This window comes from Cetorhinus maximus, chromosome 4 (assembly GCF_964194155.1).
Source record: "Cetorhinus maximus chromosome 4, sCetMax3.hap1.1, whole genome shotgun sequence".
Lineage (NCBI taxonomy): Eukaryota > Metazoa > Chordata > Chondrichthyes > Lamniformes > Cetorhinidae > Cetorhinus > Cetorhinus maximus.
In genome coordinates, this window is record NC_135882.1 from 151425877 (window position 1) to 151450324 (window position 24448).

The 24448-nt window shown below is 41.2% G+C and overlaps 1 protein-coding gene across 1 annotated transcript in view; it reads right to left on the reverse strand.

The window, feature by feature from the left end:
* LOC144680103 (adhesion G protein-coupled receptor B1-like) overlaps positions 1 to 24224 on the reverse strand; it is a 288487-nt gene extending 264263 nt beyond the window's left edge. The window contains exon 1 of the mRNA XM_078541250.1: positions 23492 to 24224. Within this exon, the coding sequence (XP_078397376.1) occupies positions 23492 to 24224 (733 nt within the window). The remainder of the gene's footprint in view (positions 1 to 23491) is intronic.
* Between the last annotated feature and the right edge of the window lie 224 nt (positions 24225 to 24448).

The window sequence follows — 24448 nt, forward strand, 5'->3', positions numbered from 1 at the left end:
CTCACTGAGGCTCAGTTTGGGTTCCTCCAGGGTCACTTGGCTTCTGACCTCATTACAGTCTTGGTCCAAACATGGATAAAAGAGCTGGACAACAAAGCGCTAGGAAAACTGGAGTAAATGGGAATCAGGGGGAAAACCCCACTGGTTAGAGCCATGCCCAGCACAAAGGAAGACAGTTGTGGATGTTGAACGCCAATCATCTCAATCCCAGGACATCACTGCAGGAGTTCCTCAGGATAGTGCCCTCGGCCCAGCTGCTTCATCGATGACCGTCCCTCTATCATAAGATCAGAAGTGGAGGTGTTCGCTGATGATTGTACAATGTTCAGCACCATTCATGACTCCTCAGATGCTGAAGCAGTCCATGTCCAAATGCAGCACGACCTGGACAATATCCAGGCTTGGGTTAATTATTAGCAAGTAACATTCGCACAACACAAGTGCCAGTCAATGACCATCTCCAACAGGAGAGAATATAATCATCTCCCCTTGACATTCCATCGCTGAATCATTGCCATTCAGCATTACCATCTCTGAATCCCCCACTATCAACATCTGATGGTTACCATTGATCAGAAACTGAACTGGACCAGCCAGTGTCATACAGACTCGAAACATTAACTCTGTTTCTCTCTCCACAGATGCTGTCAGACCTGTTGAGTTTTCCCAGCATTTTCTATTTTTACTTTAGCCATATAAATACTGTGGCTGCAAGAGTTGGTCAGGGGCTGGGAATTCTGCAGCAAGTTACTTACCTCCTGACTCCCAAAAGCCTGCCCACCATTTACAAGACTCAAGTCAAAAATGATGGGATACTCTCCATTTGCCTGGAGGATTGTGGCTCCTACAACACTCAAGAAGCTCAACACCATCCAGGACAAAGCTGTCCATTTGATCGGCACCCCATCAGTCAACTTAAACATTCATTCCCTCCACCATTGATGCCAATGGCAGCAGTGTGTACTATATACAACATGGACTGCAATAATTCAACAATACTTCAACAGAGTCTTCTAAACTCGCACAACATCTACCATCTAGAAGGACGAGGACAGTAGGTGCATGGAAACACTATCGTCTGCAAGTTCCCCTGCACACCACACACCATGCTGACTTGGAATTATTTCACCATTCCTACGCTGCCATTGGATCAAAATCCTGGAACCCCTTCCTAAGAAGACTGTGGGTGCACCTACACCACATGGACTGCAGCGGTTCAAGAAGACAACTCACCACCACCTTCCCAAAAGCAATTGAGGATGGACAATAAATACTGGGCTTGCCAGCGACATTTATATCCCACCAGCGAATTAAAAAGAAATGTTTTTGAGATGTTGATTGCGGGATAAATATTGACAGGACATCAGGGATAGCTCCTCTGCTCTCCTTTGAAATAGTGCCATGGGATATTCTATTCAATGGAGAGGGCAGGCGGGCGTCTCAGTTTAACGACTCATTTGCCAGTACAGCATTCCTTCAGTATGTTGAAATGCAACATTATAACAGTGCTTACACTTCAAAAGTACACATTTGGCTATAAAGCACTTTGAAATGCCTACTGGTCGTTAAAGTCACTATATAAAGGCAAGTCTTTCTTCATTTCTTTGCTACACTTGGGTGTCAGCTTTGATCTTTGTGCTCAAGTCTCTGAGCTAGGATTTGAACCCACCATCTTTTAAGGGGAGAGTGACATCAACTGTGTCACAACTCACAGTCTTACGTATCCCATTTATTCTTTCCAGGACCCACATGTTTTCAAATCTTATGTCCCTCACTCTTCTCTCCCTGTAATAACTGATGAACTTTTAAAACACAAACTTGCATCTCTAATCATTATTTTTTTGATCTATCAACTCCTTCTTCCTTATGAGCGTCATCTTATCCCGCACCATGTTCATACCCTCTTCACCTACATAAAAAATTGAGGGTTTTCTCCAAACCATTTCAAATAGACTCCCTCCCTCCCACTTGTTTTCACTATATGAAGCTTCATCCAATGCTCTCATTGCCCTCCTACATCCGGAATAATAATAACTTCTACTGCTACACTGAGTACTCAAAGCAGTGCAGAACAGGGTTTCTTGATCCAACACCATAACCCTGTACATAATGCCATTGTCTTTTTAAGACATCTGCCAAGTAAAATGTTACCTTTGTAACAGTAATTATCAGTTCATGAACTCTACTGTTCTTCTGTATTACAGATAAATGATAGAGTATGTATGGATGCTTAGAGGTGGGGTGGGAGATTTGGGAGGGAGAGGCAGTGAGAAATAGGGCAGGCTGGAGAGTAAGAGTTGGAGAGTGATTAGAAGTTTTAACAAAGGAATAGTGAGGGTAGACATAAGGGTAGGCAGGGATAGCGAGAATTCTGGCCTGAAGGATTTTAGCAGTATAAAATCAAATAGTACAGAAGGAGGCCATTCAGCCCATCGAATATATGTCACCTCTTTAAAAGAGCTAGCCAGTTGGTCTAATTCCTCCACACTATGCCCTGAGGACTCCATGTTTTGTAGGTTTGTCCTTCAATTTTCTGTTTGCCTTATTGAAAAGTGTTTTCTTCATTCAAAAGCAAAATTCTGCATATGCTAGAAATCTGAAATAAAAACAGAAAATGCGGGAAATAGGCAGCAGGTCAGATCAGACAGCATCCGTGGAGAGAAAGAGAGTTAAGGCTTTAGGTTGTGAACCACTTCACTATTTGTGGTTTCTTCATTAGTCAGAGACAAAGGCAGGCTAATGACCAGCTATCATCGCTCTGACTACACCACTAGGTGTGAACAAATGAAGGTCACTGGTTGACTCATGGTCCAATTTTCCTTCCGTTGCTTTGGGGAAGTATTTCATCTCTGTTCCCACATACCCCAAACCTCTTTCCAATAGCTTATTTGAATTTGGAAACTCCTGGCGATAAGGATTCACACACGTGTGTACATCTCTTAGCTCCATAGTTTAGCTTCAATTCTCAAGTTATTTATTTCTTTTCAATACTGAAACAATAGGAACAAGCAATTATAGATTCTAATTAAGTTCAATGAAGTACGCATCCATTAAAACCTTGCTCATGATTACAAACTAAAGCTTATCTTCTAGTAGCACACCATTGACCATAAGGGAAAGTGGTTGCATAGTGGTATTGTCACTAGGCTAGTATTCCACACAGACCCAGTGTAATACTCTGGGCATATGGTGAAATTTGAATTCAATAAAAAAAATTTGGAATTAAAAGTCTGATGATGACCACAAAAACATTACTGATTGTTTCAAAAACCCATCTGGTTCACTAACGTCCTTTAGGGAAGGAAATCTGCTGTCCTTACCTGGTCTGGCCTACATGTGACTCCAGACCCACAGAAATGAACAAGGGCAATTAGGGATGGGCAATAATTACTGGCCTAGCAACGCCCACATCCCATGAATGTATTAAAAAATGTTAGGTTTCATTGCATTTGTACATTTTTTTATTCTTTCACAGGATGTGGGCGTTTCTGGCTAGGCCTGCATTTGCAGGCCATCCCTCATTGCTCCTGAGAAGGTGGTGGTGAGCTGCCTTTCTGAACCGCTGCAGTCCATGTGGTACAGGTACACCCACAGTGCTGTTAAGGAAAGGACCTTCAGGATCTTGACCCAGCGACGGTGAAGCAATGACATAGTTCCAAGTCAGGATGGTGTATGGCTTGGAGGTGACTTCCAGGTGGTGGTGTTCCATGCATCTGCTGACCTTGTCCTTCCAGGTAGTAGAGCTCAGGGATTTGGAAGGTGCTGTTGAAGAAGCTTTGGCATGTTGCTGCAGTGTATCTTATAGATGGTACACACTGTTGCCACCGTGCATCGGTAATGGAAGGAGTGAATGTTTAAGGTGGTGGTTGGAGTGCCAATCAGGCAAGTGGGCTGCTTTGTCCTGGATGGTGTTGAGCTTCTTGGGTGTTGATGGAGCTGCACTCATCCAGGCAAGTGGAGAGTATTCCTTCACACTCCTGACTTGTGCCTTGTAGATGGTGGGCAGGCTTTGGGAAGTCAGGAGGTGAGCTCCTCACTATAGAATTCTCAGCCTCTGAACTCTTGTAGATGTGATGCTCTTGCAGCCACAGTATGAATATGGCTAGTCCAGTTCAACTTCTGCTCAATGGTAACACCCAGGATGTTGATAGTGGGGGATTCAGCAATGGTAAAGCCATTGAATGTCAAGGGAAGGTGGTTTGATTCTCTCCTGTTGGAGATGGTCATTGCCTGGCACTTGTGTGGTACAAATGTTACTTGCCACATATCAGGCCAGCCGATGTGATTGTATTGCATCACTCCATCCCAATACATCCTCTGGGGGTCTAGTATGGATGCTGAATTGACCTACAGAGTTCACAAAGGTTTGCATCCATGGAAATGAAACAATTCAGCTAGTTGGAGGTCTTGTGGCTCAGTAGGTAGAAGTAGGCCAGAAGCTCCAGGTTCAAGTCCCATCCCAGGACTTGCTGACCACAGAAGGAGTGCTTATGGCGCAGTTCAAACAGGTTGATAATCATCCTGCTGATACTTCCAACAGTTCCCCACTATTCCCCAAAGGGGCAGAAAATGTATGTGAAGATACAGAACAAACTAATCAGTTCAACTAATTTGACACAGATGGACAGATGTATGCAAAAGGTCAGATCCAATGGAAAGAACAGAAGCATATGTCAGAGGCAGCACTAGCATAACTTGAAATGAGGAGCCAACCCAGTGAAGGTAAGAAAAGACTACCTGTATGCCAAGCCAAAAAGCAGCAGATATGCAGAACTAATTAGTCCTATAACAGATCAGAGAAAAGTTCCACTGTCCTATCACATTGGGAATGTTGGCTCAGGCTCAATTGGGAAGGGGAGGCTTCATGTTCATCTCCATCCTCAATCATAATGGAGCCCAGCACACATGCAAGAGGCAATGTGTGCAAACGTCATCAAGAAGGTTATAAACTGTGACAAAATCCAAGCTGTAGTTTGAAAACCTGTGCACCAGAACAAATGACCCAAATAGCCAAGCTCCTCCAAGTATAGCTATGACACTAACCTCTATCCAATGTGGAGAACTCCATAAGTAGGCCCTATGCATAAAAAACAGGTCAAACCTTGATCATTTAATTAACATGAAATCAATCTCTCCCCAATCATCGACAATGTGATGGAAGGAGTCCTTAATAGAGCCGTCCAGTGGCAGCCATCCCCAGTGGCCTACTTGCCATTGCTCAGTTCAGGTTCTGCCTGAATCAATCAATTACAGAACTCATCACATCCTTGACCAAATATAGAGACAGAGGCTGAATGCCAAAGTAGAAGTGAGAGTAACTGCCCTTGATAGCAATCACAGAGTCTAGGGGGATCAAGGGGAAAATATTCCAATGGCTGATATGATACAAAAGATGACAATGGCTCTTTGAGGTCAATCAACAGAAGTTGATTATTATAGCCCCAGAACATCATTGCAACAGTTCCTCGGGTAAATGTTTTGTATCTTTAGCTGCTTTACTAATTACATTTTCTCTATTAGAAGATCAGGAATATGCTGTTTCCCAATGATTCCATAGCTTTCAGCTCCATTATAAAACATCTGATAATGGAATAGTCCATGCCAGCTCAGTCAGACCTGGATAACATGCAGGTTCTGTGCTGACAAAAGGCAGGTACTGATCATCTTCCACAAATAGAAGATCAGAAAGCCAAATACCTCTTCTTGATCTTCGTTATTAATGGATAATCTAGTCCCCCACCATAAATATCTTGGTGGGGGCAGGGGAGAGGGGGGTGGTGGGGGGGCGGGGGTGGCGTGGGGTGGGGGGGGGGAACATTGAGGGGGATGTTGGTTACCATTGAACAGAAGCTGAAATGGAGAGGCAAGATCAACATTCTGATTACCAGAAAAGGTCAGGTATCCAGTGACAACAATTCATTTCTTGTCCCCTCAAAGCCTCTCCATCACCTACAAAACACATGCGGTGAATGTGTGAGAATATTCTTCACTCACCTGGATTCATATTCATCACAAGAGTATTAAAGTTACAAACCTTCCAGTTGACCAGTGTTTCCCAGACCCTTCCCTTCGCTGATGAAATGTAAACTGTTTCTTCTTTAAAACTCACTCGTTGCCCTGATTTCAGCCACAAACAACCAACCACAACAATATAACAGCAACTCATGTCGTGAAATAAAAAACGGTACCCAAAATGTTTCATATGAAGACACAACTGATCATTGCAAATATTCTTAGGGTGCTTTTCCACTCCCCATGTTTAGTTGAACTATGTTATGGAGTCACTAACCATGTAGTGTAAATCAAGGCGAGAATAACTCTCAAGCTTAATTCGAATTAGACCACCTCCTTCAGGGCAACTTACATAGGCTCATTCCATCGTCAGGTCAGGCCCTGATATCTGATTCAAGCTGCTTTTACACTGTAACTGCAGCATTACTGCAGGGCCAAACCACTCAGCTCCCCTGCTACAGCTGGACTATGAATGCACCCTTAAAAGTAGCCAAACTCTGACAATTTAGGGATATTAATTGAATTCTGAGCAGCTCCTTATAACTACAGCTTTAAATCTAATGTGATTCCAATCTTAAACACTGCCTCCATATAAAGTGCTTGACAGTAAATTCCAGAAAGCAATAATGATTCTGTATCAGACAGCTCAAAATTAAAACAATTTTTCTTGGAAGTCTTTATCAAATTCTTGTTCCTCATGAACTGTCCCCATTCACAAAACATGAAAGGTATCAACTGACTGCGCAAATTTTGCTGTTCGGGTATGTCTCCAGTTAGCAGCTTTCCAAAGCCCTTGTTATTTTTTTTCTAATCATGTATGAGAAGTTTGGCATTGTGTTATATTGCATTAATCTACTCATTGGTCCTGCAGTTAACCAGAAAACTCTTGAGCATTCACTATTAAATTCTAATTCACGTGAAACTTGTGTTTCCATATCTGACAATTTCCCATTCATTTTTTTTTACTGTCTGTCCCTTGGCAGTCAATATTGTACTAGTACTGCTGAGATCGGCGACTAATTGTGTAAAAAGTGGCAGGTGAGAACCCACAACAAATCCTTGCTATAACTCATCAAACGTCTACATCCTATATCAACATGGCACCCTAACTTCCCAAATTATTTTCCCAAAGCTTTCTGATGGCATCTTCAATTGTGTTTGTAAATATTTCTGAATAAAGTTCTCTTTTGCTACTTCCTTTGACCCACAACTGAAACCTTTGTTTAACTTCATGGTTAAAGATTAATAAAGAAAAAAAAAACTGCATTTATAATCACATCATTCAAGATCTCAAGACATTCCATAGTACTTTACATTGAATTAAGTACTTTTTGAAGTATTTTTACTGATGTAATGCAGCAGGCAATTGGCACACAAGATCCCACAAACAGCAATGTGATAATGACCAGATAATCAGTTTTAGTGATGCTGGTTGAGAGATAAATATTGGCCAGGAAGCACTCCTCTGCTCTTCTTCGAAATGGTGTCATTCTACCTCAACTCTTCCCCCAAATCCTTGAAAACCTACATTGTTTCTCTGTTTCTTCAGGCAATTGATTTCAAAATCCTTATTGTTGTTGTTAAGCTCTTAGGACAGAGACAACTATACATTCAGTCAGAGACTTTCAGAAAATGCTGTTAAACATGGATCCTTTATTACTTATTATTCACTTCTTAGCAGACTCCCTCTGCTGGTACATCTGTGTATGGTAGCCTCAAGTGGACAAAACGCACAATGCAATTTTCAATACACAACAGTTGCCTTCAACTCCCTACCTGCCCTCCCCCCACCTCAGCCTCAAATATCTTTCATATGCCTACCTTTGCAACTTGGTCCAGCCCTATCGCTCCACATACACCATGCACTCTTTAACTCATCTGTTCTACAGCTTTCAGCTATCCTACCCCTAATATATGTATAACGACCACTTGGAGGTTCTTCTTTGCAATAAGATGATTGAAATGGGACATAAGTCTCATCAATGTGGTATTTCACCCTTACAAGGCCAAAAATGTGGTTTATTACTTATACTGTATTGCATAAAATATCAGTGATGAATCTAGTTGCCGGCTTTTGCTGATAAAAATAACTGCAGCAAATTTGATTCCATGCCTATTAAATCATATCATGCAGCCACATTAATCATTATTCTTGCTATACAGTGCTGCAATAAAATTCAAACATTTATCCGGCAGACATTTCAACAGCTCCCCAAATGGAAGGAAGACAAGTAACATGAGTGGGACAATCATCCTGGGCTGTTCTTATTTATCTAGTTCCAAGCTACAGTTTCTGACTGAGGCAAGGGAGCATATCTACCCTCTAAGCCTTAATTGGTACAAGGTTCAGGGAAACTATAGAGAGAAAAATAGAATCTGTTTGATTTTGTACAGTGAGCTCTAAAAGCTTACATAAACACTTCTCTTAAAGCTGTCAATTTATGCCAAAGCTGATGCTGAACAAAGAGAGGGTAAAAGAGGGTAGAATGGATTAGAGGTTTAAGAACTGAGGTTTCATACGCTCCTGATAAATGTTCATCTACGTTTTACAACCTCAATGATAATGATGCCTCTATATCATGTAACATAGAAGTAAAAAGTATGGTCTTTCATTTTAAAAAGTAATCTTTGCAGTTCTGATTTTAAAGAGGTCTGGAAAAACTATGTTTCATTCACCTGGGGTGAGGGCACACTTCTCAACAGTAAGAAGAAACTTAGCAGCCGCACACAATCCGTTGCTTGGGATGTCCGTGTCACTGGCAAGGCCAGCACTTATTACCCATTTCAACTGACATTGAGAAATTGTGGTAGGCCTTCTTCTTGAATCACCGCTGCCTATGTGCTGAAGGTACTCCTGGAATGTTGTTAGGCAGGGAGTTCCAGCATTTTAGCCCAGCGATGATGAATGAACGGCACCATATATTCAATTCAGGGTGGTGCATGGCTTAGGTTTAGGAAGTGCTGTTGAAGAAGCCCCCATAGCAACCTATTCCTGAAACCCTTGTTTAAATAAAAACTCCCCTTTCTCTTCTCATAGGAGCCCCTGTGATTAGGCAGAGGAAGCTAATAACAGCCGGGAACCCACTACCCATCACAACTGGTCACTCACCCACTCCACCTGTTTGAGGCAACATGCAGATCGTCGATGCCTGGAAATTCTGTGTCCTATCCCACTGATGTCACCTTTCCACAATGTTGGAAGCACTGTCCCTTGAAACAAAATTCTCAGAAAGTTCTACTCATCTCCCACCATAAACATGACGAGGAACTGGCAATATTCACTTCCACTGGAAACTGGTCTGACAGGGATGTGACTCCAGTCACATACTACTTTTGAATCCTAACTGCCCTCAGATGTGGCTTGACAAACCAGTCAGTTGCATTCAACTAGTGGACTGACAGACCAACACCTTAGGGCAACTAGCAATGAGCAATAAATGCCAACCTAGCCAGCAACATCACATCCCAAGAGTAATATATATACATATATTTTTTTTTTAAATAATAATAAATGCTTAGATGTCTCCAGGATTTATTCTATTTCAATGCTTAGGGTTTTTTGCCACCTTGTTCTTTCACTTCTTATCTTCACATTTGAAGGTAAGTTGTCCAATTATTGCTAAAATAAGGACTACTTTGTGAATTCCGTTCAGGGGGAATTGAGTTGAGACGGCTCATGCTAATTTGTAAAACTTTCACCTGTTCCTCAGTAATCTTTCTTTCTATAAGGAATTGTATAAAGGAAAAACCTGTGGAAATAATTGAAAAATGAAAGAGTGCTTTAATTGAGTGCAGTAGTATATGTGATTCCATTTCACTTGTCCCTCCCCTCATGGCCACCTTCTTGCACCGTACCTAGTGTAATATTACATAGAAACATAGAAACTAGGAGCAGGAGTAGGTCATTCATCCCTTCGAGCCTGCTCTGCCATTCATTATGATCATGGCTGATCATCCAACTCAATAGCCTGGCCCCGCTTTCTCCCCATATCTTTTGATCCCTTTCGCCCCAAGATCTATATCTAACTCCTTCTTGGAAACATACAATGTTTTGGCCTCAACTACTTTCTGTGGTAGCGAATTCCACAGCCTTACCACTCACTGGGTGAAGAAATTTCTCCTCATTTCAGTCCTAAATGGTCTACCCCGTATCCGCAGACTGTGACCCCTGGTTCTGGACTCCCCCACCATCGGGAACATCCTTCCTGCATCTACCCTGTCTAGTCCTGTTAGAATTTTATAGGTTTCTATGAAATCTCCCCCTCATTCTTCTGAACTCCAGTGAATATAATCCTAATTGACTCAATCTCTCCTCATATGTCAGTCCCGCCATCCCAGGAAACAGTCGGGTAAACCTTCGCTGCGCTCCCTCTATAGCAAGTACATCCTTCCTCAGATAAAGAGACCAAAACCAATTCATGTTGTACAGATAGACAGTGCCCTTTAAATGTTGGTGAAGGAGGGTGTGGGAGGAATATGATAGACAGAAAGCTAGATAAACACATTATGGAGAAAGAAATAGATGGTTATTTTGATAGGGTTAGATGAAGAGAGATGAAAGGAGGCTCATGTGAAGCATAAACACTGGCATGGTCCAATTGGGCTAAATGGATTATTCTGGTTCTGCACATTCTAAGTAATTCTATGTCATTCTGAATTAGCTGATCTCAATCTTAGATATGTGCCCAAATTAGATGACTCAATACAAGCCAGAGGACCAGCTCCAGAATATTCCCTTATATCAGAATGTTTGCCAAGTGCTAAACTCAGAATGAATAACTCAAGTAACTTGTAGCTGAGAAACCAAATTGCAGCACACTCATAAGTCAAAATAGTTTCGCTCTCAGTTTCTTCATAAACTGAGAAAAATGGAATACCAATTGTTATTAAATGATCATTAATTTCAATTGAATCATAGCAAAATTCACTCAACAGTATTTCTTAGAACCTACAACACTCTAACCTGGAGAACATGCGTAGCAGGTGGCAATCATTGGTCCTCTGTTTGCAACATTTTTCCAGAATGAAGGGACTTTGCATGATCTGAATAAGTTCTATTCTAGAACAGTCATCTTTGTTTAAAAATTCATTTATGGGATGTGGGTGTCGCTGGCTGGGCCAGCATTTTTTGCCCATCCCTAATTGCCCTTGGCGGTGAGCTGCCTTCCTGAACTGCTGCAGTCCCAGGCCTGATCTGAACATCCAGCATTCTGGAACTGGGCCACTGAGAACAATCCCTAAACTAGAACAAACACCACTGGCCACATAGACACATCAAAATCTATTGTTAAATTTAATGGAAAAAGCAGAGATGGATCCAGGTGCATAATGGAAACCTGATGCATAAATCTGGGTCACAGAAAAAAACATGTCATCTTGCAAATGTTACAGAATCTGTTTCTTTCCTTAGTAACGATAGAGTAAGTACTTTAATGAGCAACTATTATGTAAGCATCCAAGGATATTTCAATTAAAGAAGCACTGCTCCCTAGCTTTTTAAATGTTACACAAACACTACAAACTACACAATTCCCCAGTTACCAGGCAGTGAACCAAATTGTAAACTGATTGGCGTTTTTGTCTGAAATTAGGTTTACTAGTTAATAAATTGCACGGCAGCACAACCCATTTCATGTCTAATTCAGGAAACTATTTCCCTGAGCATATCCCTGTCTGGAAACATCAGAAGGAAAAATTTAACTGAAACACAGGTGGTAATTTTAACATAATGCCATGAGATGGTTTGGATTCAGTGCAGAGTAAAATCAGATGGGGTGTATAAACAAAGCGGGGAGGTTGTGGCATACTGGTATTGTCACTGGACTAGTATTCCAAAAGTCCTAGGGTAATTCTCTGGGATCTGAGTTCAAATCCCACCACAGCAGATGGTGAAATTTGAGTTCAATTTTTTAAAAATCTTAAATTAAAAGTCTGATGATCACAAAACCATTGCCGATTGTTGTAAAAACTCATCTAGTTCACTAATATCCTATAGGGAAGGAGATCTGGCCCACATGTGACTCAAGACCCACAGCAATGTGGTTGACCCTTAAGTGCCCTCTGACCAGGGCAACTAGGGATGGGCAATAAATGCTGGCCTAGCCAGTGATGCCCACATCCCATGAACAAATAAAAAAAATGTAAAATCAGGCAGCCCATCCCAATCCTGACAGTTTTACACCGGGCAGATTCATGGAGCCATAGAATAAAAGAATCATAACACACAGAATGAGGCCATTTGGTCCATTTTTTTTCCTATGCCAGGAAGTGCTAGTCAATTAGTCCTAATCCCCTGTTCTTTCCTAATAGCTCTGTAATTTTTTTTCCTATGCAAATATTTTTCCATTCTGTTTTGAAAGTTGCTCATGAATTTGCTTCCACCACCATTTCAGACAGTACATTCCAAATTATACAATTCCTAATCAAGGCTTAGATGAAAATAACTCCCATTATCTTTTGTGGGTAATGCGTCAGCAGACCACTGGTTATGGCAGTATCACACAAGCTGCTGACTACACTCTGCGGTTTTCAAAACGATGGATGGAGAAATGGAATGTGGGTAGCCCTATGACTTTGTAAATTTATTACATAGGTTTCAGTTTCTGGAAGTTGAGTGACATTATTGAATTATGTTTGGGTATTGCTTCCAAATCACAGTAGATAGTTGTCCATTTATTTGAAGATATGGTGAAAAGGGTATTCACCCATATTAAAATCTATAGGGCAGAACTTCTGGTTGGAGACATTTATATACAGTTGCTTCATGTGTTGTAGATATTACTTTCCTGTAGCTATTATGTTGACAGATGTTAACCCATTTAATGCCTATGCAGGACTTTGTAAGCATGCAATAAACATTCATTGAGCATCACTGATCAGAAGTTTAAATTTGATATCTCTAATGTTTGCATTTTTAAAATGCAAAGCACCCCAGAATATATTCTCCCAGCAGATGCCAAAAATATTCCACTGCTTTTCTTTCCAGTTATGAACTATGTGTGCCTTACTCCTTCATCTTTCAAATCCCACATATATAACCAGTCACTTGAACTGGCCTCTGCACAGTACTTTGCATCTTTCCAACTCTTCAAAATCTACTCATAGATCATCAGAGCTGTTCATTGATTTGAAGTCTTGTCTTCTGCCTGTTGTTTTCTCTTCTGCTTCTTGGTTATGTCTTGGTTGGTCATTTTTCATCCAAGAAATCAGCTTCCCTGGCTTGAGAATACCAGTCCTGATAAAGAGTCAGTCTGAAACATTCAGCCTTACCTTTGGTCTTCCAGATACTGATCAATTTGTTTTTCACGCACGGTCTAGTTTTACTTCAGATTACATTCATTTGTAGTACAGAGTTAGACATCCAATGATTACTATTATACCACTTCACTGATTTAAACATAACATACTTATTGGCAATATTAATGTCATTCGGATTTTGTAATAGCAATTTGGAGATTACAGGTGTTCATGAATTGAATCATGCCAACTCTTCAACCCCCACCTGCCAGCCCTCCCAACCACAACAGCCAACACCTTGATCTGACATTGTATTTCACTGGTAACATATCCCAAAAGAGACCTATCTCAATAAGAATAAAGGAACTCAATGGCCTTCAGGTAAATCAGGCTGTTATTCACAGACACTCAGAGCTAACACACAGTGCTCCAGTTATGTACTCAGGCTAATACATTCTTGAACTTCTGACCTCCTGCAGAAACAAAAGTACTCTGCTGAAAGAGTAACTGATTGCTGAGCAAACAAATATTATTCTAAACACCATTTTTTTAATTAGGTTTTGGTCCAATAATGTCACCTCATCTCTTTGTACTTTCATAAGTCCTGGTAGTTTTTCCAGAGCAGCCATTCTGTAAAGGTCAGCCCTGACAACATCAGCAGCTTGTCAACTGTGCAGAGCATTAAAACCTGGAACCATCTATTCTCACCCACTCAGCTCCACACTCACAGCAGTCAGTGGCCAGAAATGTTCTTGAGCCCAACAGCAATAAAGCTAATTGTAGCACTGGCTGAACATTCAAATTGAGTATAAACCAGGGGCTGAAACTAAAATCTTCCAGTCTGTAATGCTCAATATTACACCAGGGATTGCCTTTACCCGTTGAATGTTAAGATGAGCTGACAATACACGCAAATTAGAATTTGAAATGTAACAAAAAAAAACTGCAAGGCAAATGCTGAATAATCTTGTTTTTCAATTTTCAGCTGGCTCTGAACTGGAAAGGAATATTGTCCCCCTGTGGTTTCCTTCTACGCTATATGGGTCACCTGAAAACAGTATATGGATTGTCTAATTCAGAAATGCTTCCGAAACTTAGAGGTGCAAAGTGTTAGATTAACTGCACAAATGATTTCTCACTCACTGCTGTGTTACTGAGGGTACCAATTTATTCCAGAAAGTAGCCTGTAATCTGTATTTCTAAATAGGTAGATGCCCAGCTGGCAGACATGAATTCTGTTGCTTTCTACACCTGTCACCAGTACATGCTGCACTGATCTCACTGATACAGCTGTGCTCCCCGGGCAGTTCACCTTAAATATTAGGTGACAGTAGGAAGGGATGTAAGCTTAATTCTTGAAATTTTATAATTCTTTATTAAAGTTAAAAAGTTCCTGCAGAGTCCAGAGGAACACTTGGGCATTTTAAAACAATCATCAGTGCAAACACCCAAGCAATGAGAAATTATTAAGTAGAAGTTGTGTGCCAGAGAGTCTTAGCACTGGTGTGGAAGTGATAGGACATTAGCAATAAAGGGTACCCTTCTTTTTGGTAGGAGAGGGACTAGGTATCACAACAACATATGGAAAAGAGCATTTATCTCACTGAATCTCATCCATTTAGTACCCTAACTCTCCCATCTAGTAGCTAGCTGTATTTTCAGTCTCCCAGTACCTGAAGGACTACCCTACATGATTACCACTGAAAGTAAAGAGATCCTCTCTACTGTTTGTTTTGAACTCAGTTTTGAATTTACAATAATGTTCAACCACCTCAATTGCTTTAAAGCAACATTTGAGTTTAACTTACAAATAACTCAAGAACAGCAGGGAATGTCTGTTTTGGCAGAGATGCAGCGTTTGGTAGGAAATTAGAGTCTTCTTCTCATGCCTCCGCTCATTTTAAGAGCTCCAAGTAAAATAAATTCCGGATGATTGAGTCAAGCTTTTATCAGTGGTCTCAATAGCATTAGTAAAATATTATCTATAATTTCAAAATAAGGAATGAGCTGACTCATTTATATTGAAAGAATGGGGACAGTATTGACTGGAGAAGAAACTGTTATTAGTTCGAAATGTCCTAAAGGTGTGATAAGATAAATAATGTGAGTTTCCTTCCATTTGTCAGATGAATCAGTAAAAAGGGGATATCAGGTTATCCTTAATTATAAATCATAGAGGTGAAGATCAGGTAAAAAGTCTTCATGCAAGAGATTATTATAAGTAAGGAGGCATTACTAAAGTAACTACTAAAAATAAATACTTGCATTTATATAGCATATTTTTCCACTTCAGGGGCATTCCAAAACTTTTTCCACTTCAGGGGCATTACAGCCAATTATATCCTTAAATTGAGTCAATCATTACATTCAAAAGACAAATATTTAAGAGTGCATGAAAATGAGATTAGAATAGAGTAGGCGGTTCTGATGTGGAGCTAGCACCAACAGAGGCAAGATGAGTCAAAATTGCTGCCTTCTGCACTAAATTTGACACTAATTGGATGTTTCATTCAAGGAAACATCATACATGGTGTCCGGAAAATGGAAACATCACACTAGCGAAGGAGGTACATTTCTAACATTGAGGTTAAAATATATTGTTGAGGTAGCACAGAGAGAATATTCATTCAAAATACTCTGCGTGGGGGAGGGAGGGGGTTGCTGTTTTCCTGAGCATTTGTTGTAACTTCAGTGGAAGAATGGCCAACATCCAGTTTATGCAGTGTTTCTGTGGTTTCCAACCATCTTCTAAAGTTACCATGCCTATCAGGACAATCCCAAAGGAAATCCCCATCAACTATTCTGCATCCGACCAATAATACAACAGTGCAAGAACGCATATAAACAGAAAATTCCAAAAGTCTCAAAGTAAAGCATTCTCCAGCAGTGACTTTAATTTGATGACACAAATCTACTCTGCACAAATAATTTCTTTGATACATAATAAACAATGTAGGGGACTAGATGACATAATGGGTTAAAGCTCTCTAAAATGCAAGTTCACACCAACCCAGGCAAATGAGTGAACATTATGCCCCCTCTGGTAACAGCAAGGATTTTTTTGGGAAATGAAACAGGACAATTTTAACTCCATCCCTGAATAGCAGCAATACAAAACACTAAAACAGATATTCATTTGGCTTAATTGGCAATCTCACTCAGAGAGGCCAAAGATGGCTGATGTGGAGAATGATAAATGTCTCTCTCTTTTTTTAATTTACTTGCTGCCACTTGAAGTCTCCTGCAGACACAAGATCAGCTTTCACTGACAGGCTGCTGGTCCCTAGCACTACCTCCCCACCACTTCCCTCAAACCCCTTGAACCCACTTCCATACTATCAGACTCCCTACTTGAACTCACTTCTTGGACAAATCTCAACATCTTGCAACTGAAAAACTGGAAGGCCAAACCAGTTTCCTTCAGCCCTCACTACAATATGTGCTCCTCTGCTGTCAATTCCAGCCCCCTGCCCAGCTATTCTCTCAGGATGACCCAGACTGTGCATAATCTTTCCATCCCATTCAATTCCGAATTGAGCTTTAAATCCTTTCATCCATCACCAAGACCACTTACCTTCACCTCTTCTGCCTTGGCCTTCACTTATCCCCTGCACTGCAGTAACCTTTGTACTTGCTGTCATTAGTTCAACACTTGACCACTCCAAGGCTGCACTTGTTAGCCCTCCTTCTCTCAATAAACACTACTTGTCCAAAACTCTGCTGTACAGATTCTGTTTTGTACTACCACTCATCAGTCATTCCCATCCTTACTGCCCTACACTTGTTCACTGTTGTTCGATACATCATGATTCAAATGAACAAGAGTCTTCGAAAAATAAATCCCTCCATAGCCTTGCCATGCCTCATCTCTGAAATATCGTACAATTCCCCTCCTGACTGCTCCATTCCTCTGACTCTGATTTTCTGCACAAAATGCTCAGCCACCTTGATCCTAATTTCACACTTCGGTCTTACCACTTTTGAAAATGTCAATGCCTATCACTTTAACAAAGTTTTTAGTTACCCCTCCAAATTTTTCCTTTCCTGCTCAACATGTTTTTAGTATCTGCTGGTGAAGTATCTTGAGGTGCTACATGGATACAGGTTAGTATTAGTATTGCGGTTGCTCTTCTGAAGTGGGGAGTAAAGCATATTAGTGAAATCAAGGAAAGGGGTCTTGGTTTTGTGTCAAACTGTGTTATAGTTGTGTTTAGTTTTGGCATTGAATACCCAAAATGGAAAATAATTTCCATTCCCAATACCTCACCTTGATGTGTACAATATTCCTTAAAAAAAAGAATTGCATTATTTTTTATAGTTAGATTAAATGGGCAAAACAGTCCATATTATATATTGCATTATTTTTAAGAGAATTATTTTAAAATTGATTGGGATGCTGCCATTGATCTATATTAACACAAGTCCTGTACATAGTGATGTAAAATTAATTTCTTCTTTGAAAAAAAATCCCCTGCTCTTCTGATAGCTCACAGTCACACTGGGATATGTTCCACAGGAATAATGCATCTTGTAGTATACCATTCAGGTAGTCATTTATTCTTTGACATGAAAGTCAGTAGGCTGTTCAACCGTGGAGGCTATTAGAGCAGAGGCTGGCACTGTGCTTGCTAATACCCACACACATGTACAGTTTCGAAGGAATCACTGGATAGTGCAGCTAACAGCTAAAGAATGGCACATTTCACAATGCTGGATGAGGGAAATTAAAATACTTTCTTTCAATATGTTATGATTGCAACAATAAAAATGAGACATGTTGTGGGGGGGTGGGGGGGTGGATTAGAACTTCATTTTATACCACCATGCTTTATTCTGACAGGTGCTGCATAATGTCAAATACAAATTAACATGATGAAACACAATACACCCACCTATCTTAAGTTCAGTTCACTTAAAACTAAATAAATATGCACTTAAACTTATTGAAACTTAAAACTGATTTAATACTCTGTTCCTTATTTATAAAAGCTGGATCTCATGTATTTATCTTTTATTGCTCTATTGACTTTCTCCTCAAATTTTAAAGCACAATAGTTATTCCAAAAAAAGATTATGTAAAGCCCTTTGATGTAATTTGCCAATGAGATAGACACTATATAAGTAACAATATTCTAAACTTGTTCCAGTGAAGCTCAACGCAAACTGGAGGAACAGCACCTCATCTTCCGACCAGGCACTTTACAGTCTTCCAGACTGAATATTGAGTTCAACAATTTTAGATCATGAACTCTCTCCTCCATCCCCACCCCCTTTCTGATCCCCCATTTTTTTTTCCAATAATTTACATAGATTTTTCTTTTCCCACCTATTTCCATTATTTTTAAATGTATTTCCATCCATTGTTTTATCTCTACCTTTTAGCCTATTTCGATCCCTTCCCTTCACCCCACCCCACCCCCACTAGGGCTATCTGTACCTTGCTTGTCCTGCTTTCTACCCTTAATTAGCACATTCCTTAGATAATATCACCACCTTCAACACCTCTTTGTCCTTTTGTCTATGACATCTTTTGGCTATCTCCACCTATCACTGGCCCTCTAACCAGTTCTACACCCACCCCCCCCCCCCCTTTTAAACCAGCTTATATTTCACCCCTTTTCTATTTTTACTTAGTTCTGTTGAAGAGTCATATGGACTCAAAACGTTAACTGTGTTCCTCTACGCAAATGCTGCCAGACCTGCTGAGTTTTTCCAGGTATTTTTATTTTTGCTTTGGATTTCCAGCATCCGCAGTTTTTTGCTTATATAATATTCTAAACTCATTTGCTGGGGATTTTCTGACTGAATATCAGCTATACGGCCCTGGCTTCAGTCCCTGAGCAACTTGATAATTTGCTTCAGATGAATCTTGTTAATAAAGAGCATTCAACAGCAGTAACTGCTGAGTTTTTCCAGGTAATTCTGTTTTTGTTTAGCAGTAACAACAACTTGATTCAACTGCATTTATGTAGCACCTTTAACATAGTTTTAAAAAGTCCTAAGGTGCTTCACAGGGGTGTTATCTGACAAAAAAATGTCAATTAAACAAAGGAGACATGAGGACAGATGATCAAAAGCTTGATCAAGGAGGTAGGTTTTAACAAGCACCTTAATGAGTGGGAGAGGTGGAGAGGCTCAGAGAGGAATCCCAGAGCTTGGGCAAGCAGTTTTTGAATAAATTACAAAGGCTGCAAAAAAAAAATTTCACCAATGCCAGTAAATTGGAGGCGCCATCTCACTGCTGTGAAAAATCCTCATCACTCATTCTGCAACATAACATAAGCAACAGAAGAACATAAGAAATAGGAACATGAGTAGGCCATATCACCCCTCAAACATGCTCTGCCATTCAATAAGATCATGGCTGATCTTCCACCCGAATTCCATTTTCTCTTTGATTTCTTTAGTGCTCACAAAATGACTTGAGTGCTGCAGCTTTTACATTCAGCCAAGAGCCACCAAAACACAATCAGCAGTTAAATGATCTCTACACATTATATTTGCATTTTATTAGTAACTTTTACAAGATCCATAAATAAAGACAATTGTTGCTCATTCCAATGTAAGTCTTGCATTCCATGTTTCCAATTATGTACTAAAATCTAATGACCAAGTTTCTTGGTAAAATAACATTTAGTTAGCTTTTATTCGATGTAGATGAGGAGCATGAATATGCCGGAGGCAAAAGTCCCTCCTTTTGTACTTTCTCTGCCACACTTCTGTAACTACTTATGGATCACAGAACATCTTGATAGTTAACTGAGTGGCCTGGTGACTAGATGACAGATCTTAGCATCTGTAACTAGCCACTAGAACAGCTGAGCAGCTGATTTGTCACAGCAAATTATTTGCTACAGCTCAAGTGTGTCCAGTGAAACCACCCTCTTCTACCCAGAATTTTTATTCAAAAATTGCACAAATTGCTTACTATAAACTTGAGCATAGAACAAGAAAATCCATTCAGCCAACTGCTTTCGATCAATAGCATTAAATTCACAATTGATGGACTTATCACAAGTTATTTAATTTTCTGATAAGGTTGAAGGAGGAAACCGAAATATTTCACATAGTAACTTGTGCAGGGAAAATGCCAAGGTAAATTGTAATGTACATTATTCAATACTGGCTTGTGGCAACCATGGGCTATATTTCCATAATCGTAAAAAGACTCAAGTCACCATGTTATACAAATGCATGAGGGTACTTGAGAGTGAGCTCAACCTCCTCTAGTCTTTTCCATCTCACTGGCTGTCGATACCAATAATTCTCCACACAGTAACCCTTGACTAAAAGGGGTGAAGAACTGAGGTAAACCCTTGCCGTCACAGTGTTCCTGATGCGATCAGGAACAGCCCGGAGGGAGAATCCTGCTCTCATCAGTCAGTGTCCATATGGCAGAATGTTGGTGGATTGGCTCATTGCACTAATTGCCTGCCTAAAAGGTTCATACACTTGTTAATATTACTTTTTCTGGTTTTTTTTGGATCATTTTGCAAATAAAATTACAAAAAATCATTATAATATAATCTGGAGGCCTATTACACCAAATGGTAAATGAATTATCTCATTCATGAACAGGAGCATTCTATTTCATGGCCTCCCTGTATTTTTCACAAGCAAGAGTAGAATTATCAAAAAGCATGAAGAAATTCTCAAATGCATTCAATTCATGATGCAACACTCACTGCTGACTTTTATATGCTCTTTCTGGATACCTCATTAAGCGTTTATATGACACATGCCCTCACAATAGCACTTTGTGATATCCACTTATTGTATAGGGTGCATCATTTATAAAGAATCTATTCCAAAACAAGTACCCTGCATGCCATGAATGAATGCCATGCATTCATTCCAACCTTCATTATTTATGGTGCCCTCTCATTATGAGACAATTTACATATAACCATTATAGAAGTCACCTGCCAATGATGGACTTCGTTTAAAGCTCCCAATAACTGTAATTTGCCTCAGCCAACACAATCTTGAGATGGGTCTAGTGCAGCTGCAGTGATATGTTGGCTTTTTCCCCACAGAACTAATCTCTGAAATCTCCAGTGTTTTGAGCTGACACCTTGTAACAGGCGTCTACTGTTCGGTTGCTGAGGACATCGCTTTATGTGCCCATTGCATAAATGCTGTGAACTCCACTATTTATTCACTAAAAAACCTACCATACATTGAAGATGTGTACCCTCTGATGGTGACGTGCTGAGCAACCAAAGATGGCCGACAGAGATTTAAGCCAAACAGTACAACTGTGTTGATAATAATGGGAAGTTGGCAAATCTACACAAGCCAGTCAATTTCACTTTTGTAGCTTGTGATGTTGCCGCCCACCCCAAAATGTGTTGCAGTGAGACTCCGAATACATTCTCAATTCACTATTGTTCTGTAGATGCCATAAATCAACGTGTCTTATCTTGACAAGTAACAGCACCAAGCACACAAGGTACAACATCGAAGTTGTGAAAGAAAGTGTTTGGGGGCCATTCACAATTGTCATCCTTCTCATTAAAAAATCCCAAAAAAAGCATTTATTGCATATCAAGGGAGAAAACTTGACTTTAAGATACAATGCACGTATAACACCGCACATGGACTCCCCAGCCTTCCCCATTCCCCAGAGGACTGTGAAAACAATGACAAGTAGCTGGGATAAATTTTGATTCAAATGCAAAGATTTGAATGCTGCATATATTGCACGTACAATCCACACCCACTTTACCAAAGGCACGTGCGATAACTCTTAGTATCACCTCTACCCTCGAACCATCGCCAGTCCTCAACCTAAAATATTTCACACTTGGTTCTACGGTTCCCGTGTGTGTCCGGGTCCCTCCCCCGTCGCTTCTTTGAAAAAATAATCCTCTTGGCAGTCCTCTCAAACTTGAGTCTCCACAGATGCTGTTTGACCTGCTGGGTTTTTCCAGCATTATTTTTTTTGTGTTTTTGCTTACTTTCTGTCTGAGATTTCAAAAATTCTGCAGTGCTTGCATTTTGTTGTTGTTGTTGTTATTGTTATTGTGGGTACCCCCGTTTACTGGGCACAGATTGACAGGTACAGGACAATGGTATGGATCCCAAGGGTGGCGCTCTGAAGGAAGAAACGGCCATATAATCGTCCAGATCTGAGGGATTTGGAAATAGCCAATAGTGGGAAAGTTGCAGCGTGTGAACAGCACGGTATTTTTCAACCGCAGGGAATGAATGGGGGAGGGGGTGGGGGAGAGACACATTGATCCTTACTTATACTGGATGCTGCACTGCATTGTATCTGCACGCCACCCCTGGGTGGGAACCGGCTACGAGCAAGCCTCGTCCACAGACCCAGTTTAACATTTCAAAAGGTGTACAGGAATTTATTCGGCAGACAATTCTTTTTCATGATCCAGTAACCTTGCTGCGTTGAAAGCGGCTGTTTGTCCTGGTCCCGCTTCTGAGTGGGGAAAATGTAGAGGAAATACCGTTTCACTTTCTAAAAAAAGAGACACAGTTGCTCTCAAATGACGACAACCCACAGCCTCCCCTCCCCCTCATTCCCCCCAAATAAAATCAGAGGAGGTCGGTTTTATTGCGAGACTGCGAAGGAATCAACAGGTACACATTATGATACTGAGAAAGTTTGAACTTAAAAACTCCTCGGGAAGGCATAACCCGCGTGCAATCAATCGCCAGTCGGGTTGATACCAGGCTGCAAAAGACAAAAAATAAAACACTAAAAGCTAGTACGGATTTAGTGAAGAAACGATGAAAGGCTTAGTTTAGTTATTGAAATCGCATCACTTGCAGCAATCGGTGTGTGAGAGAGAGAGAGAGAGAGGCTGAAGTGTTTTGAAAGCTGAATCATTAATAAGCGAGAAACCCCCACTGGGAATTCTCAATTTGACCTTCCAACCCGCACCCCCTCCTTCGGCTTCCGAGACCGATCGACAGTCAGGGACATGCCAATTTCGGAACCTCCGAACTCACTGAGCAGCTAAGTCTCTGTACGATCACTCGCACCTTAATAACCCCAATCAGGGCCATCCATACATGTCTCGTTTACAGAAACAAATCTCTTGGATTCAAGTCGAGTCGGTTCGGGGTCCGCCAGCAAGGTATTTTTTTTTTTAAAAGAGAGAGAGAGACAAAGATATATATGTATATAAAATAAAGAAACACACAACAGGTATTTCGAGCTGAAATATAAATTTAAGGGAGCTCTCCCAGCGAGGAGGGCAGCAGGTTCTGATTGACTTACCGCGGGAATCTGGGTCTGTGTTCTCTTTGGGGTTCTTGATGCAGTGCTCCAGGTAGACTCCGTCTTTCAAACAGCTATCCCCCTTCTTGTTCAATCCCAGCATCTCGGTGGACTGCCCCATGCTCTCGCCCCTCGAGCAGTGGCAAGGGGTCTGCATGATGCCACAGGGGCGGGCGCTGGTGCTGATGGCCAGGCAGGTCTCCAGCCACTTGCAGAGCATCTGGCAGGCCCCCTTGCTGGGGTTTCTGTTGCCCACCACCAAGTATTCCGCCGAAAACTCCTTGTCTTTGGGTCGCACCCCCCTGCCCCGGGACCGGCCGCCGGTGCCGGGCGCGACCTGCTTCATCTGGAGGTACTGCTTGCTGGACTGGAGGAAGGCGTAGCGGGCGGAGGGGTCGCAGAGCCTCAGCACCTCGTCGAAGCTCTCCACGCCCAGGTAGGTGCGGGTGCTGGTCAGGAAGGAGTCGAACTGGTAGGTGCGGATCTGGTGGCGCTCGCAGATGTTGCTGCTCTTGGCCACCTTCATGTACAGCGTGTATCTCCTGGGATCGGGGTTCTGGATAATCCAGGAGCAGACCGAGGAGTTGGAAGCAAAGACCATAGAAGAGGAGAAGTACCCGAATAGTTTCCCCTGGACCAGAGTGGTGCACGGGTTTTGCCCCAGGTGAAAGCCGCTCACGGTCCACAGCGCGGCGGCAAATATCACAGTCACCGCGGATTCCGTGTTCCTCATCCTAGGTCAGTCAGCCCAAGAAACGCCAAGGAAATAGCAGCAAGAGTCCAGACCATGGACATAACAGGATCGACTTTCACAGAGACAGACCTGGGGATGATTTCATTGCAATTGTTGTAAGTTTGTCCAAGGTCGCCCCCTTCTGGTAAATTCCTGGAATTGATTTCTTTTCACATCTACAAAGAAGTAACCCTGTGAGTCCCGAAGTGGCAATTGATCCTACC